The 18,832-nt window shown below is 44.7% G+C and overlaps 1 protein-coding gene across 1 annotated transcript; it reads right to left on the bottom strand.

The window, feature by feature from the left end:
- Positions 1-1,003: 1,003 nt before the first annotated feature.
- TMEM177 (transmembrane protein 177) lies at positions 1,004-5,752 on the bottom strand. Its single transcript, XM_066634725.1, has 2 exons — positions 5,702-5,752; positions 1,004-2,096 (listed from the first exon to the last, which is right to left on the bottom strand). Exon 2 carries the CDS (start codon positions 2,081-2,083, stop codon positions 1,148-1,150), a length of 936 nt encoding a protein of 311 aa, XP_066490822.1. The 5' UTR covers positions 2,084-2,096; positions 5,702-5,752; the 3' UTR covers positions 1,004-1,147.
- Positions 5,753-18,832: the final 13,080 nt, after the last annotated feature.

Below are 18,832 nucleotides of genomic sequence, written 5' to 3'. Positions count from 1 at the left end.
TCCCTAGTTGTGGCTCATTCTCTTGGCTCCCAAGCTCACTGGCTTCCTCACCAGCCAGCAGCCTCACCACTACTGACCCTCATCACTGGTCAGGCTGGTTTTCATGCCTGAGAAGCCAGTGTCCTAGCCCTGGTTCTTCCCCTCCCGAGTGTCATAAGGCTCAGTGTAATGCAGAGAAGTCCCTTTCCCTCAAAAAAGAGTCTGAGGGAAAAAAACTGCCAATAAAAGATTATAGCATTATCAAGAAAGAACAAACAAAGAAATATTGCAGACAAAGAAAGAATATATACAGGTGGGCCTGCATTATCCATGGGAGTTCTGTTCTATAAAAACATTAAGTCTCGGGGGCCCTCAAAACCTCTGGAGGCAACAGGAGCTGCTTTATGGAGACCTTAGAAGGTCACTTCCATTTTTTGGAAAAGCTGGAAATGACATTTAAAGGCCTTGAAAGGTCTTCGGAGGGCCGGGGATTTAAACAACTAGAGATCTTATGGTAAGAATTAGGGTGGCAAATGTCATGAAGGAAGTGCAATGGAAAGAGAAAGGAGCATTGAGACTCACTACAGTAAGGTAAGTGTGATGGGAGAGGGAGACATATTGTGAAGACCACAAATCAACACAAGCCCTCCTGAAAGCTCTGCTTAGTTTTGGAATCAGTAATAGATCAAGCCAACACTTGTTCAAGCTTTTCTCTATATTGAATGGGGGTTACAAAATGTTTCCCCCCCCCCATATTATATATACTGATATCGCTTCTGCACCTTCCTAATAGAATACACACAGCCCTACAGACCATCCTCTCTTTATAAGGTCATGACATTCTGTGAGCTGCTTTGAGCTTTTTTCATTCTTTCAAAATAATATGCAAAACACAGAGAATGCCAGCTCTTCCAGCTGTGTGCTTGGCAAGTGACACTCTCTCTGAGTTTTAAGATGGATTTTAGAGGTATGTAGGACCCAGAATCTTTCAAGCAAGGCTTTAATTTTTTAAGACACAGGCACCCAGTGGCGATGGAACTTAAAAAAAAAAATCTCTTTCTTCCCCAAAACAGAAACACACTAATGAAATGTACAAAAAGGGAAAACAGGCTGTAGCATTCCAAAGAGAATACATAATTTACAAGTTTAAAATTCAATCCTGCCCTCTCTATGCCTGGGGCACCTTTGAAATATTGATAATCAAGTCCCTTCTGGAAGTATATGGCGCATGTTTTAATCTGAACCAGTATCTGGGAAAAAGATTACCACTTGGTGCGTATATCTTCTCCCCTCGTTTACCCATGAGCATACGGAGAATCTTGTTCTGGAACAAGATTTTATTATAGAACTCCACCCCACCTCTGGCAAAGTCAGCAGAAATGGTAGCTGCATTTCTGTCTGCCTTGTAATCTATTGCCTGACTCACTGTGTCGTAGGACAGACAATAGCCCACAAATCCAACTGCCATCACAACTATGTTGTAAATGCCTCGTAATACCACTGGGCCAGAGTACAACCCCAGGAGCTGCTTTATAGCTACCCCAGAAATGTAAGTTCCAGCTAGACAAATAGGGGCAACTGCTGCACGTCCTAACGGGCTATTGTTTTGTAAGTACATGACTTCTCGTGCAATAGCAAATTTCTGAGCCTTTGGAGAAAGGGTCAAAGCTTCCTTCAAGGCCAGGCCTTCTGTGCTTTCCCAGTCTACTTCTTTGCCTTCAATCATAACAACGTGGTTGACAATCCCATACTTGTCTTCACTTGCACCACTGAAACTGACAGGGATACCCACAACACAGCCTGCAGGCAACCATGGAAGGCCAGCACTCACTGGATGGAAGCTGAAGGTCAGAAAAGCTTGGTAACAACTTGCTGACTTTGCTCCAACTTCACTGAGGATATCATGGAAGAGGTTCTGTAATCTCTCTGATAGCTCCATTGGTTGCCCTTTAGTCCAGGCCTGATACAATGGTCTGAATGTCTCTTGAGGTAAGATGTGAAAAGCAAGGTTAGCGCCAAAGAGTCCAGTACAGGAAATGGTCAGAAAACCTGTCCTGTGCCTCTCCACCATGGCCACTGCCTTCCATATAAGCCGAATCGCCATAGTCACATCCAGCCTGTTGGCAACAGAAAAAGAAGGAATTAAAATATCTGAACACAAGAATCAATTTCCTTTTTGAATTTTCTTCCGATCATTATGTTAAATAAGTAGAGGAGAAGCACACTGACTCCACAGCAGTGATTTTCAACCTTTTTTGTCTCATGGCACACTGAAAAGATTCTAAAATTGTATTTACAATTTTAAATTGTAAATACAATTTTAGAATTGTAAATACAATTTTAAATTGATATTTTTTGACAATTGACAAGGCACACCATGCTGTTGCTGGGGGGCTCATAACCCCCAATGACCTACTAATAAATGACCCTCAACCAGACTCCTGCGGCACACCTGCAGACCATTCACAGCACACCAGTATGCCACGGCACAGTGGTTGAAAATGCCTGCTCCATAGTCTTAGGTGACTATAGCAAAGGATGGTAAAAGATTATAATGAAGACTTCAGTCATCTAAACATTATTGGGCATTACAAAGCAGATTGATAGGCAGTCTCCAAATGAGTCAACCATTGCCATAATCTTGAAAGATAATTCCATTTAACTCCATGGAACTTGCTTCTCAGTAAACATGCATAGGATAGGACTCTTAGGCTTGCAATCCTATGCACACATACTTGTAACTGAACTGCTCTGAACTCAGATTTGCTTCTGAGTAAACATATACAGCATTCTGCTACAAATCAGTCTTGCATTCTGGCTTCTCTCCAAACACTGATATTTGTTTCTCCAAACAGCCAGATTCTCCAAGTCACACTCTCTTTAAACTATTCCCAGTTGACTCTCCCCCCCCTCCTAATATCACAGTGGTTCTTTATTCTTAGGAGTCTTATTCCTTCTTCAGCTTAGCAAAATACAAACTGTATAAGAGCAATTGATATATTTTCAAAAACCAATCTTCACACTAGAGAGCCACTATCTCAGAACTTTAATAAAGCAGGATGCTAACTCCATCTTTCAAGAGGCATTCTCTTCTTTGGACATCCCGGCTCCCATCTCAGACAGGACATGAGAGAGCTGGAAGTGGATCAAAGACATCCCAGAAAGCCAGGAATGTTTTTCTGATCCTAAATTATGTATTCTAGACACCAAAATACATAGCCACAATTGAATTTCAGGATTAGGCAAACTGCCACTATCTACCACAACCACCTCCTGACCAGGGGTTGAATCAGACAATAATTTCCCTGACTGACAGGCCACATGCAATTAATGCCCACCTGTCCTGGTCCCTCCATTTGCTTCCCTTAATCATGTTGGGGTGCAGGTCATCCTAGCTGGCCCATTATATGCACTGGTTTAGAAGTGTATGTAGAGGGTCAATTCAGATGAACCACTCCCTCTCATGTGATTAAAGAAACTTCCTGGAAACGAAGGGGAGAGCCATGATAAGAACATGTTGGGAACAATACTATCTTGTGGGTCTGGTCAGAGAGGTTGTCTGATACAGCCCTAACCAGACTACAGCCCCATGCAGATGTGCACAAACATGTGCAGACAGAAACCTGGTTGGAGGGAGCACGTGTGCTAGCACTGCATCAACATGCAGTTGATCCCACACATGACATGCTATTTCTCCCACACTCTTAAACACTTCTGTGCATCTTTGATAATATTTATCTTTGGGAACTTGGGAGCACTGCATCAACATGCTCTGAAGTCTTGTTCCCACATTTACATCTGCAGCAACAAATGCTATACATAGAAAGAAACCCTCTCTGTGATCTGGAACACCAGGTGCTATGCGGTGGGCATAGAGAACAGGGCTTTGTAGCATGATGGGGCTTGCTGGTGCATTTCTGCTGTCCCCCTGAGCACATATTTATGCACACATTTTGCAGCACTGGCATACAGTTTATGCTATCTTGCAATGGCCTGGCCCCCTCTAAATCCATCATAATCCATCACAATCTGATATCATGGGATAATTTATAAATAACAAGATAAGCAGCAAAACATTTTTTGGCTTCATAAACCAATGAGGTGAAATCCTATGCACTCTTACTAGGGAGTAGGGAACAGTTTAATGTTACATTAAGCACATAGTTTGGCCTTTGCATCCTTTTTTTCTGTATTCGTAAAAGTCACCCATACAGGGGTAAACCACACAGAGAAGAAAGTCATAGTGAAAGGAAACTTTAACTCTTTCTCTTCATTGATCTGGATTGGGGCTCCTGGGGCTGTTATTTCCCCTGGCTGGAAAACTCTCATTGGTGCCAACAGAGGCTTCTGTACTGAGGGAAATGGCATCTGTGGGGGCCCTGATACAGATCAGGCCTGTGATCATGCAATGTTTCACCCAAAATCAAGAATGATATTTATTGTCACTTAAGTGTTTTTTTTTAATATCTGTTTTCCTTGCTTAAAATCAGATGTAGCTGCAATTGGCAATCCATCTTTATAGAGAAGGGTATGAAAGAGATAATATTTCTATACTTCCATGCCTGCAAAACAAATGAAAAAGCAGGCTGCAAATTGAAGTTAGCCATGCAGGGTCAAAGGATGGCATTTCTCTCCACTGCTCAAGCCCCACAGCCTCCATACACCATTACTATCCCTCTGTTCCTTCCCCCTATTACAGGGGTGAGCTGACTTTCAACTTTAGGGATCTTGGATCTTTAACAATTGTATAGAAGAGGGAGTTTCAGTCTCACAGATGACAAGCTGCACCTGCTTAAATTCTCTCTCCTACACAGTTGTTAAAAGTTCAGGATCCCTAAAATTGAAAGTTTACCCACCCCTGCTCTATTACAATATTTAGCGTATTGTTAAATTACGCTATTACAATACAGTGTTAACAAAATATTGTTAAATTACAATATTTAACATAACACCGATATTCTAAATATTTTCTATTACATCTCCACAAGCCTGGTGTTATGCTCCTACAATATCAGTACTGGGATTTTACTCCCAGCACCAGGATGCCTGTCCTGTTTTGAAATACAGGAAGTATACAGACTGACAAGTCAAGCAGCTGGGCAACAAGTAAATGTATACAATTGCAGATCACAGAATTTGTGTAGAAAGCTAGAGCCCCCCAACTGTGAAGAAGCTAGAGCCCCCCAACTGAATTACCGTGTATCTATTTGTATCAGAATTTACCCTTGCCTCTTCCCTCCCCCACTTTACTTGCTCTACAAACTTTTCCAACAATATTTACATTTCTGACAGTGCAAGCCCATGCAATGCCTACTCAGAAGCACATCCCATTGTTTTCAGTGGATTTTACTCCCAGGAAAATTCCCACAGGATTGCTGCCTCACAGCCCAATCCTATCCACACTTTCCTGGGAGTAAGTCCCATTGGGACTTACTTCTGAGTAGACACGCACAGGATGGGGCTGTCATGGAGCAAAGCACAGCTCCAAACTCGAATCTTGACAGACAAAGAGCCCAATCCTGAGCATGCCTACTCAGAAGTAAGTCCCACTATAGCCAATGGGGCTTACTCCCAGGTAAGTGTGGAGAGCGTGGCAGCCAGAGAGCTCAAAGCAAGCAGCTCCAGCCTTCACCCCTTTTTTTTGCACTGGGGACACACAAAGACACAGATCTCCTGCACTACAAAAAGAGCCACGCTTCCTTCAACAACTCATCGTACCTACCCAGCCAGACTCCACCTTGCTGCAGCAGCTCCAGCTATTATCCCAGCAGAGAGAAGCGCACGTGGGTGCCGTAAAGCAGGCTGTGAAAGCCTCGCGCCAGGAGAGAAAGTGACAAGCAGGCAGGCAGGCAGGCGGGGAGAGGAGGAGGGCGCACGGGCTGCAGGCGTTGCCTTGGCGACGAAGAGTCCTTCTGCTCCAAAAGAGCTGGGCGCCCTCAGGCTTGCTGGGACCTTTTCAGTGTCTTTTTGCTTCTGCTCTCTTCATGCTCTTTTGCTGGCCCCTGGCCGGACCCCTCTGGAAGATGGAGGAGGAGGAGAGAAAGAGAGTGCATCTGGCAAAAGACCAGGAGACATCATGTTGCAAAACTCTAAATAAAATAAAGGTCATCCTTTGGCCCTACTGTGGTTTTTCTTGCCCTTTTCGGCTGCAATTCTATGCACACTTTCCTGGGAGTAAGCCCCACTGAAGGCAGTGGGACTCAATTCTTGCAGAGAATTGTGCTGCAAGACTGCAACACGGCTACCTAACATCAGCCTAACATCCATACCTGGTAAGATGGTGGAATGCCTCATCAAAGATAGAATCTCAAAACACATAGACGAACAGGCCTTGCTGAGGGAGAATCAGCATGGCATCTGTAAGGGTAAGTCTTGCCTCATGAACCTTATAGAATTCTTTGAAAAGGTCAACAGGCATGTGGATGTGGGAGAACCCGTGGATATATATATCTGGACTTTCAGAAGGCGTTTGACACGGTCCCTCACCAAAGGCTACTGAAAAAACTCCACAGTCAGGGAATTAGAGGACAGGTCCTCTCATGGATTGAGAACTGGTTGGAGGCCAGGAAGCAGAGAGTGGGTGTCAATGGGCAATTTTCACAATGGAGAGAGGTGAAAAGCGGTGTGCCCCAAGGATCTGTCCTGGGACCGGTGCTTTTCAACCTCTTCATAAATGACCTGGAGACAGGGTTGAGCAGTGAGGTTGCAAAGTTTCCGGACGACACCAAACTTTTCCGAGTGGTGAAGACCAGAAGTGATTGTGAGGAGCTCCAGAAGGATCTCTCCAGACTTGCAGAATGGGCAGCAAAGTGGCAGATGCGCTTCAATGTCAGTAAGTGTAAAGTCATGCACATTGGGGCAAAAAATCAAAACTTTAGATATAGGCTGATGGGTTCTGAGCTGTCTGTGACAGATCAGGAGAGAGATCTTGGGGTGGTAGTGGACAGGTCGATGAAAGTGTCGACCCAATGTGCGGCAGCAGTGAAGAAGGCCAATTCTATGCTTGGGATCATTAGGAAGGGTATTGAGAACAAAGCAGCTAATATTATAATGCCATTGTACAAATCTATGGTAAGGCCACACCTGGAGTATTGTGTCCAGTTCTGGTCGCCGCATCTCAAAAAAGACATAGTGGAACTGGAGAAGGTGCAAAAGAGAGTGACTAAGATGATTACGGGGCTGGGGCACCTTCCTTATGAGGAAAGGCTACGGCGTTTGGGCCTCTTCAGCCTAGAAAAGAGACGCCTGAGGGGGGACATGATTGAGACATACAAAATTATGCAGGGGATGGACAGGATGGATAGGGAGATGCTCTTTACACTCTCACATAGCACCAGAACCAGGGGACATCCACTCAAATTGAGTGTTGGGAGAGTTAGAAAAGACAAAAGAAAATATTTCTTTACTCAGCGTGTGGTTGGTCTGTGGAACTCCTTGCCACAGGATGTGGTGATGGCGTCTAGCCTGGATGCCTTTAAAAGGGGATTGGACAAGTTTCTGGAGGAAAAATCCATTATGGGGTACAAGCCATGATGTGTATGCGCAACCTCCTGATTTTAGAAATGGGTTATGTCAGAATGCCAGATGCAAGGGAGGGCACCAGGATGAGGTCTCTTGTTATCTGGTGTGCTCCCTGGGGCATTTGGTGGGCCGCTGTGAGATACAGGAAGCTGGACTAGATGGGCCTATGGCCTGATCCAGTGGGGCTGTTCTTATGTTCTTACCTGGGAGTCCCACGGAACTCAGTGCAACTTACATCTGAGTAGACATGCCTAGGATGGCACTGTTGGTCTCTTTATGTCTCCTACACCCTGAGCTCTTGGAAAAGTGGGGTATAGATTCAGGGTGACCAGATCCAGTGGAGGACAGAGAGCCTCTACCTATAGGAATATTGGCAGGTGTGGTTCAGCTTGGAAGGGTTTTAAAGCTGCACCTGCCAACATTCCCTCTGCTATACAGTGGTTAAAGGTCTAGGCCAGGGATGTCAAACATAAGGCCTGGGGACCTGATGCAGCCCCTGGAAGCTATTCATCCGGCCCTCAGGCTCTCAGCTGCTGAGCAGCGCTGCGGTATTACTGCTGAAAGTGCAGTCCATGTGAAAATTGGGCTCTCCCATATCTTGAAATTTCATCAAGATTTGCGTATTTTGTCTTCTGTCATTTGCAGCTAATCAGTTCCTAAGTGAGAAAAAGTGCTTATTTTTGGTTATGACCTGTTTAATGACATCACTTTCTTCCTAATGGCATCAATTCCAGCCCTCAGCGGGCATCATGAATGCTGCTCGGCCCTTGGCGTGAAATGAGTTTGACACCCCTGGTATAGGAATTCTGTCCTCCATTGTATCTGGTCACCCTGCTAGGTATGAATGTTTCATTATTTATTTTATTATTTATTTAAGAGATTTATATCCCACCTTTCTATCCCATGAGGACACTCAAGGCAGCTCACAATTAAAAACATTAAAAACACAATATACATATAAAAACATTAAAAACAATAAAAAACAAAAATAAAAATTGTTTTAAACACACATGCCATTTGATCTCTTCATGATCCATAGAAAGGTTTCCCCAATCCCATACCTCAGTGTTTCTGTCAAGCCGCTGCAGACATATGTAGTGTTTGATTTAACTGCGCCTTTGGGCTAAGAAAATGAAAGCCAGAGGCAGCTGCTGAGTTGGCCGGAGATGCTGGCTGGAAAAATCTGCCTGTGCCAGCCTACCATGGGCAGCTGTGCAAACCACAAGGCATCTTGGAGGGATAGAACATCCATTTATCATGGCAACTCTGGGAGAATCTCCCAGGCATTGTGTGAGAGTCTCCCTGTGCAGCCCTTCTCAAGCCCTTCTGCTTTGTTATGGTATGCATAATAAAGAAACATGGTATGGTTGTGGTATTCATGGTTCAGGTATTCATAACAAAGAAGAAGGGGCAAAAGCTTCTAGCCTCACAACAGAATCAAAAGGCTGTTTCTTTCATCTGAGTCAGGAAAATATTTTTTTTCTTTTTTGCCTGTTAAATGTGCATTTGTCACTCTGCACAGTCTGTGTGTCTTCCCTTGAAGTTGCGCTTCTGTTGTCCTTTGGTGTGTGGTGGCTCATCTGAAAGTCACAGGCAGCTATAATCTGTGATGCCATCAGTGAGAGATGCTGCAACTTCCCTCCCTGTGCCCTGTACTATTTTGAGAATATCTGTGTCATATTATTTGCCCATTCAAACCAAACTCTGCAAACGTATGCTCAAACTGTGCAACACCAACAGTTGAGTGCTCATCCAACGCTTGGAAAGTATAGCAAGACTACTCATGCTATTTCTCCCACACTCTTAAACACTTCTGTGCATCTTTGATAATATTTATCTTTGGGAACTTGTATGTTCTCTCTCTTTCTGCTAGTCTAAAGTACGCAGCTATCCATGTGCATATACCTGTATTTTATAATATGAGCAGGAGTAAATTTTTCTTTTTGGTCACTTCTAGAAATGGAAGGCTTAGAAGGCAAGAAATGCTATAGGGGACCAAGCAGGGAATGAGAGGGGGACACTGCTGAGATGCTGGGAGACCCCAATTATCATGTGCGCTACCCTTCCTGCAGCACCACATTTGCTGAGGCGCACTTCACAGAGCACCTCTCAACTGTTGAGCCACAGAGTGATGCAGAAATGATGCTGCTGAAAGGGAAGCACCTGCAATAATCAGGCTCTCCCAGCATGGTAATTTGGCTGTCCCAGATCTTGAAAATATGAAAAGTGGCATAGCTAATGATCGTGTAACCAGTGCAGAACTCAAAATGATGCCCCGGAAGTGATGTCACAACTGGAAGTGATGTCACGTCCGGGCTTTAAAAAAAAGTGAATATCAGGGGAGACCCACCTCCTCCCCCCAGCAGCACACTACTCACTTGCTCTGCCACCTCCCCTAGCCAGTGGCATAGCTAAGGCATCTAGCTTCTACCTAGAGCCAAAGAAGATTTTGTAGCCCCCTCCCATGACAAAATCAAATTTAATTAAGTAAATAAATAAAAGGTGTGCCCCTTGTTGTTTAGAGACACTGTTCTGGGGTGAAGAGGGACAGTTATTCTCCCCCTGCTAAATATAAGAGGAGCACCACTTGAAAAAGTGCCTCTTTACCCAGTTAGCAAGGGTAACTGTATCATGATACATGGAAATGAGAGCTGACTCATATTAACACCGTATCGGTTCCATGCTGTATCATAATAACATCTCATTGGCTCTTAGAACAATCAGTCTGTTTTGAGTTAAAGAAGACCACTTTTTGTTCCATAAGGCAGTTGTGTTATTTTCTGGTTAATAACTTTTGATGGAATTGTATTCCAGTGAGGTTTGTTTCATTCTGCTTTAAATTACCTCTCCAATCATACATGATGGTATTATTCGTACACACCAAGATTTTCACAATTTTGACCACTAGTGTCAAGCTCAGTTTGTTGCCCTCCGAAAGCTTGTTGCCTGGCGCAACTGCTACCCCCTGCACCTTGTTAGTGACTCCACTGAACATGAACAAGATTTGCACATTTTCTTTTCTGTCACTTGCAGCTTCAAGGGACAAATCTGTGGCTCCCCTGGCTGCATTTAGTAGCTCCCTGGGGGAGCCGTGGCTCACAGTTTGGGAACCACGCAATAGAGAATTCATGGCAGAGGTGAAACTATTTCACAGCTCAGAGTCTTAGCCACTATGCCAGTTCCCAAATCAGGGGTGGCCCACAGATGATGCAACCTGATCCCTTGTATCAAGTTCAATGGAAAGCCAAAATGAGGAGAAAATAGTGGACCCACACCCCACGTCTTCCTGCTATCTTGTCCATCATACCATAGATAGAGGTGCTCCATTCCATGCCCTGATCCCCTTCCAATCCATTCAAAGCAAGCAGGAGGAGGATCTGGGCTACAGTTACATCTCCATCTCCCTGATCTCTGGCTGCCTAAGAAAGCAGTCAAGTGGGCCAGAGATAGAGGCAGACCCTCCCACCCCTTTCTTTTGCCTTCAGCTTCAGCTGCCCTGGACACAGCCTTCTCACTCTGACTGGGTCCTGCTAAAAATGATAGAGAAGACCAGACCTAGCATACTTTGCTCTTCCAGGTCATTTTAAACAACCCGCGAAGAGCAAGGAGCCTGTGTACAGGGCAGCTGGAGATAAGAGAAAGGGGCGAACGGTTGCTCAGCTCCGTGGGCCCCACATTATTTATTTAAGTACAATTTATACCCTGCTTTATCTCTCTAACAGAGCAATCCCAGCTCGATCTCATGACTTCCAAGTGTCATGAATGTAAAGCAAGTTTGCGGCTATTTGGGAGTAGGCCAAGCCAGTGCAAGGTTGTGCACTGGCCTAGCAGTGCCAGACTTGCACCCAGATAATGTACGTTTGTGCCAATCCGGGCAGGCTAGCACAGGGGGCTGGATAGGGTGGCTGGAGGGTGGAATAGAGGGAGGGAGGAGGTGTTTTTGGGCGGGGCAGAGGGTGGCCATGAGGAGGATAGGGCTGTGAATGGGGGTGGGACCAGCTGCGGCAGCACAGGCCAGAACCTAACCCCTGTCCTGACCAGTGTTACACGGGCTGCTTGTATTTGCACCTACAAAATACGAGTAGCCCCATTGGGCGGGCTGGCAGGTGATATGGGGTAAGTGGAATAAAATCCCGTTAGTCTGAGTTGTGCCCCAGCCTTCACCTACTTTGCAGGCAGTCAACCTGCCTGTTCCTGCCTGTTCTAGCACAAGTGAGGATTGCGTCCTAATGGGCATTCAAAGCTGTTTACAAAAATCATAAAAATATAAATATTAAGATCTTCTAAAACCAGTAAACAACCTAAAAATCTCATTAGAAGACAAGAGCAAGGAAAAGCAGAAAACCAACAGCAAACAATAAAAAATGCAGGGCTATAACAGTAATCAGCATAAAAATCCTAAATATCCATATTAAACCCTTGCTTCCTCCCGACGCCCAGGGATGGGCAGGCTGATGTGTGCACAATTAAAACAAAATTTTTTTGGAAGAAAGGTGGTGACCAGGGATTCAGCCTTCTGTGTGGCCAGCTCAGCCAGGCTTGTCTTGAATAATACGGTCTGCTGAATGATGGCACTAGTAATTGAATGTTTCTGTGACAAACAAATGGTAACGTATAATGGGAACTGGCAGACACAGGATTGGTTGAGATATTACTCAGTCTGCTGCTTCGCTCACAGATTTGTGGATTGGGGCCAGAAACATCAGCGCAAACTGGACTATTGAATTTGGGACTGACCCCAATTCATCACGGGCAATTGGAACATCTGCTGTAAGAATGTCTGTTTTTCTGCTTTTTTCCTGCAACTTACAAACAACATGCCTGCCATTCCAGAATCAGGTGTTTTCAACTTTTGCATACATTTTATGCAGAAGAAAATCAGAGCCTTGACAAGAAACTGCATTGCTGTTCCTATATCAATTACAGTATCTATCTATCTATCTATCTATCTATCTATCTATCTATCTATCTATCTATCTATCTATCTATCTATCTATCTATCTATCTATCTATCTATCTATCTATCCCAATCAAATACTCATTTCAAAATCAAGCTAGCTTCCAATATTAGAATAATGTAAACATGATTCATTCTGTCTGTTAAATTAGACGAAAGCAAAATCTAGTCACATCTGACTTTTTCGATTAGCCTGCTAGGTGGTGCTACAGGACATGCTCTAAGATATTAATTTAGTGAAAAGTTTCTTTTTGATACGTTAGCAAAAACAAAGCAGGCTTCTGCCTAATCTTCTATAGTGCCTTCAATTCACACCTTTCTGCACACATCTTTGTTGACTGCTGCCATACTAATTACAGTGGTTGCTCTGATAAATGATGAAATGGAAAAACACTGCCTTTTGTGACTATCTTTTCGAAAACTGAGCGTCACTGTATGGTTGGCATAATTTTTCATTCTGGGTCGGTCAACTCAATACTGGACTAATGAACTCAGCTTTGGCTGCATACACACATAATTTCAATGGTAAGCCTGTTGTGGAAGCACACCTGCTGTAATTATGACACACAGCCTTCCTGATTGGGATCAGGGGGAATGGTGGGATTTTTTTTGTCCCTTGTTTGAAAAAGAAACTGGACTTACATGGCATTGGTTGATCAGTCCATATATCAGGCATGATGTTTCCCCCGCCCAGCCAGTTGCTGGAAATCCAGATAAGGTCACTTCAGCTAGGAGCTAGCAATGCATTGCAACTTATTGTTGTGTGTCTTCACTTGTATATAGAGGTGCTGATTTGGTGTAATTTCACCCATGCACCTTTTTATAAATCTGATACAGAATCACAACTGAAAAAAAGAAGGGAGGACCTTCAGATTGGCTTATGAAGTAAATAAAGGATAAAGTTTGCTGGCTTTCTCATTTTATGTGAAATAATTCTAGGCCACCTTTCAGTCCCATTGATGGGGAACATGAAGTTGACTTGGCAATTAAATAAAATAAGCTTGGGTTCTGCCAAAAGCAATTGGTTGTCAAATTAATAAGCCATCTAGATGCAGAAGTGATATTCAACACAAGTGCTGCTTTAAACAAAGTCTCATGGTTGCTTGCTTTAGATGATGTCAGGGGCAGCCCATGCCCACCACTTAAATTCCCCCAATTTCCCCACCCCAGAGCATGCATGTGTGTATGCCCACCTACTGGTGGTGAAAACAAGGGGGCAGGCAAGTGATTGAGTGAGTGTGCATACTCCTTGTTGATAAGGAAAGGGAAGGGGTGCCCCCTCCCATTCATTTACCTAGCTATTGACATGCATCCATTTTGGATGGACAGGAGTGGAACATACTGGGTTCCCAGCATACTCTACTCCTGTTCATTTGAGGCAGCAGTAGCACAGAGGATGAAGAAGGGTGCATGAAGACCTCAAATAAGTGAAGAGAGGGGTGGGGTCCATATCACCTGTTCCTCCCTGTGTGCAATAGGGTGGTGGGGAGAGGCAACCTGAAGCTATGACGGCTTTTTATTTTCTTCCCCTTTCTTCCTTCAGCAGCCCTGGAGGGAGGAAGAGCCTCCCGCTCCCAAAATCTTCTTCCAATTTGCTCTCAGTGAACTGGAAAAAGATTAGAGTGCGGCCTGGAGCACAAGGCTGGAGAGGGCAGCAGACACACAGGCTGGAATTTCCTCAATTTACTACCCCTCCAACAGTGCCGCTATATGTGCTAATTTCACATTGTTTCATGATAGGCTGGCCTTAGATGGTGCTTTAGCACCCAGACTGGGCCTAAATGTGCAGGCACTGTGAGCATTCCACTCCATCCCTTACCCTGGGTGCTGCAACCTAGTTGCATAGTAAATCGCATTGAAACCAGCCCTCTGATTATGAAGTGGGGACAAGAAAAAGGTGAAGAAGAATCATGGTGCAAGTCTTCTGCTCAGACCAACAATGCAAATGCAGCTATCTTTTCAACAAGGTACAACCTTTTGCTCAGTGCTCTGTCCCCCATCACCGACCTCAATACTAAGCTCCAGCACCAAACTGCCTTTCATACAAAGAAATCAGGAAGGCAGGTATGGACTGTATTGAATCCTCAGACTGTTTTTGGTGACAGGCTATAAGAAAATGGGCTGAACTGTAGCTGAAGATAACACAGGCAGTGACTCTTCATTTTTCTTCCTGCCTTGCTTCTACTGAAGGCATACAGTCAACCTCCAAATGTGGCAACTGCCTGATCATGCAAGTGCTGTATGCATAGGCTACTTGATCCATTTACTCACACAGTGTAAAAAAGATTTGTGCTGCACTTCACACGCTATGGTAAACACCTATGTTCATGCCTGGTGGTTCTCTGTGTAGGAGGGTTGTGACCTGTGAAGCAACCTGTGAAAATATTATAATAATAATAATAACTAGGTATTTATATACCGCCTTTCTGGTCATTGGATTACTCCTCTGACTTTATTCAAGGGGGTTTACATAGGCAGGAGTTTCTAAATCCCTCAAGGGTATTTTTACAATCATGGAAGTTCTCTCTTTCAAGAACCACACAACATTTCAGATGGATCTTCCTGGTCTGGTCTCACTTCTGGCCTCCTGTTGCCAGGAGGGAGAAATAATATTTTGCTCTGGAATTGGTGCATAGTCTTGTTATTTCAGATGGCAAATTGCACACATCTACTTGCCACAAAGCTCAGGAGACAACGGTCCTTGATATGTCTGTCCACACACTGCAAAAAAACACTGCACGATAGTTAGTACCTCTTTAGTGAGGATATGGAGGGCCCATTCCTATCCAACTTTCCAGGTCTGGTGTAGCCACAATGCAGTCCCGTGATAAGGGGACACTTGTTCCCATACCTTGAGAAGGCCCCAGTGACAGCCCCTCCACTACCTGATGCAGGTAACACTCCACTGGCACAACTGCACCAGCACTGGAAAATTGGATAGGATTGAGCCCGGAGTTCCTTGGGATAAGACCCAGAAGTGGAGACATCAAGGACAACAAGCAGATGAGGTGCAGAACTGCACAAACTGTTTCTGAATTATCTTGGGATGTATCATGGGGATAACAGCACACTAGAGGGCAGTGTGTAGTGCTCAGCAGATTTTCTGAGTGTTCACCTGCCTGGAAGCATTCAGTGTGACATCACACTAAAAGGCAGAGAATTGGCAGGAATGCCTGTGTGAACAAGTGAACACTTCTCTGTGTCACCACATTTTAGTGTACTTAAGCCAAGAACCTGCTGTGTTGGTCCTGCTTGACAAATATGGTCATTGTCATTCAAACACTTGCATGCTGTTCTGCTAACACAGGGGTGTCCAAACATTTTGGCAGGAGGGCCACATCATCTCTCTGACACTGTGCTGGGGGCCAAGAAAAAAAGAATTTACATTTCAAATTTGAATAAATTTACATAAATGAATTTATTAGAGATGGAACTTATATGAACGAATGAAGGTTTTGCAGTAGCTCAGGCCTATAAAAGGTCTTGCACAAAGCAAGGCTGACCTTTCCTTCGCTGCCACTGCTGCATCACAGATATGAAACAGCAAGCAGTGGAGGGAACCCTAGTCCCACAGCTCAAACAAGCAATCAAACAGTCACCTTCACACTGAGAGCAGCTGTGTCAGGCCAGCATGGGCTCCAGCAAGTCTCTGGAGGGCCAGAGGCTCATTGGAGACTGGGGGCTCCCTGTAGGCCGGATTGGAAGCCCCTGAGGGCTGCAAGTGGCCCAGGGCCGGGGTTTGGGCACCCCTGTGCTAACAGAAGTTGGCATTTGTGCAGAATGATCCCAAGTGTGCTTGCACAGAAGTATGTTCCACAGTTAAGGGGGACATAATTCCTAGTAACTATTGCACTGCAGAAATTATTAAGTGTACCCAATCTAGGGAAAATGAAGCATGCTTAAATTTCACCAAAACCTTCTTGTGACTTATGTACCTATAGCTTTATCTAGGTGGTGCCTGTTACTTATAGTACTTTGGAGCTTTCAGGGTGCAAACCTAACCAACTTTCCAGCACTGACCTAGCTGCAATGCAGCCCCAAGGTAAGATAACAAACAAGCCCTTACCTTGAGGAGGCCTCCTTGACTGCCTTCTCACTGCAGGATGCAGTGCCAAGGATGCTACCTTGGCACAGCTATGTCAGTGCTGGAAAGTTGAATTGTGTCCTCATTCAGTTGATTTGGCAGGGCTATTTTGGTGGAGGATTTGGACATTTATTTCCAAATGCTCCTTTTACAAACATCAGATCTTCCAGATTAGAGGGCTGGCCAAAACAATTTCACACCTTTTAAATAAGGAATAAACTGAAATAATAGTGACAGTATACACTGTCACCAATTCAAGCAACATGTAAATACTGATGAAGTCATTGCAGGAGCAGTGATGCTAGTCTGCTTTACCCAACCCTGCAATTTAATAATAATACATTATATAGCGCTTTCTGCATGTACAAAGCGATTCAGGGTGCAAACCATGAGTAAAGCACATTTGTGCCTCCTTGGGAGCAAGCCGTGCCAGTGCATGGAGGTGTGCTGGCACATGGAGGCTGCATCAAGTGTCCATGGCGGCTTGCAGAAGAAGCCTTGTGTTGGCTGAGCTCTGGGGTGGGTGAGGAGGAGGTGGGAGGGAGGCATTCTGGGGCAGGGGGAGGACAGGCGGAGGGCGGTCCCGGGGGTGGGCAGGTGGGGAGCAGGAGGCAGGGCCGGAATCTGGCAGTTATGCCGGATCCCAACCCGTTCCCAAGCAGTACAGAGTGGCTTCAAGCCACTCCTGAGGTGGCACAAGTCCAAGGAGACCCATAGGGGCTGCAGTGGCTTACCTAGGGTAAGGGGAAGAGTTGCTGGATATAACACAAACCTCCTGGCGTACCTGTTCCAGCGCAAGATAGGATTGTGCTGTCACATGTATTATCTTGTGTCTCACAATGGCCTTGTAAGGTGACCAAATACTATCATCTCTATAATACTATAATACTGTTTGTCCTTTTGCAGCTGCGGGAGCTAAGAGGTTTCCCTAAGACTACCTAGTGAGTTCAGAGCAGAGGCGAGATTCAGAGTGTGGAAGGCCTGGTTTGTAGCTCAGTCTCTTAGGGTACAATCCTAACCCACTTTCCAGAACCAATATAAGGGCAATGCAGCTGCAAGGTAGGGGAACAAACATTCCCTTACTTTGAGGAGGCCTCAGTGAGTGCCACCCAACTGCAGGATGCAGCACATGCCCCTTTGGCACTGCTATACCAGCACTGGAAAGTTGGTTAGGATTTGGTCCTGTGTCACTCCATGATACCAGCTCTCATTTAGTTTAGTGGAACATCAGTGTTCAGGCAACGCACAATGGGCCTTCAGCATATGTCTTGCACAATTGATTGGACATCCACAAGCATTTAGTGCAAAACTAGCTTACAGATTTCTGCCTGGGCAGCCAACCTCAGCTGCCTTTTCCTATTTCTTCTGAGTTGGCATACTTTTCCTCTAGTTTCTATTTTATTCAGCTCAGTAGGCCTTCCTGAAATGAAACCTATATAATAAAACTGTTGTTCTGTATATTATGCACAAGTGCTGGAAGAAAAATAGCTCTGGGCCTAAATTAGAAAGCTCTTTATTCCTGTTTCTCATTCCAGCAAGTTTTCAGAGAATGAATTAATGCCCATAAAATCAGAAATAAAGCGACTTTGGTGCAAATAAATACTTTGAATTTGTAGGAGTTAAATTTGCCACTACATGAGCCCATCTAGCAGAATGGTTGTAATAAAAGCCAGTAATGAAGTCAAAGAAAAGACATTTTCATTTCTCACCCTTGGAATAATATATGTGTGGGTCTGTATATATACATATATCTACACATAGAGGGAGGGAAAGCAAGAGGGCTTGGCTCTTTCTCCCTCCCTCCCTCCCTCTACCCCTTGGCCACACACAGAAGCCTTCAGAAAGAAGCTGCTGTTGGAAGGAACTTCGGAAGGGGGGAACATCAACATCAGGAAGCCACCATGAGAAGTCTGCTGTATGGATTGAACAATGGTTGGCAACCTTCAGTCTCGAAAGACTATGGTATAAGCCTACAGCACCCAGTATTCCCAGGCGGTCTCCCATCCAAGTACTAACCAGGCCTGACCCTGCTTAGCTTCCAAGATCAGACAAGATTGAACAGCCTATTCTGGTTCTCATCAATTGTGCAGATCAGGTGGTAGTGGCAGAAGGGGCCATTTCATGCAGAAACAACTTTAATCTCAGGCAGCACTTCAAAACTGGAGTAATCTGGGTGTGCCCTCAGTTAAACCCCCAGTGGTCTTTCAAAAAAATATACTCTGAATTCGTACAACTGCTTGCATGGTTCTACGCTGCCTTGCTGGAAATAGAACCACACTCCTTCCCATACT

Source organism: Tiliqua scincoides, chromosome 1 (assembly GCF_035046505.1).
Source record: "Tiliqua scincoides isolate rTilSci1 chromosome 1, rTilSci1.hap2, whole genome shotgun sequence".
Lineage (NCBI taxonomy): Eukaryota > Metazoa > Chordata > Lepidosauria > Squamata > Scincidae > Tiliqua > Tiliqua scincoides.
The sequence above is the reverse complement of the archived record's forward strand: the minus strand, read 5'-3'. Positions and strand labels throughout refer to the sequence as shown.

What these genes read in the sequence shown, in the direction of transcription:
- TMEM177 (XM_066634725.1), bottom strand. Translation starts at nt 2,083, where the DNA reads ATGGCGATTCGGCTTATATGGAAGGCAGTGGCCATGGTGGAGAGGCAC.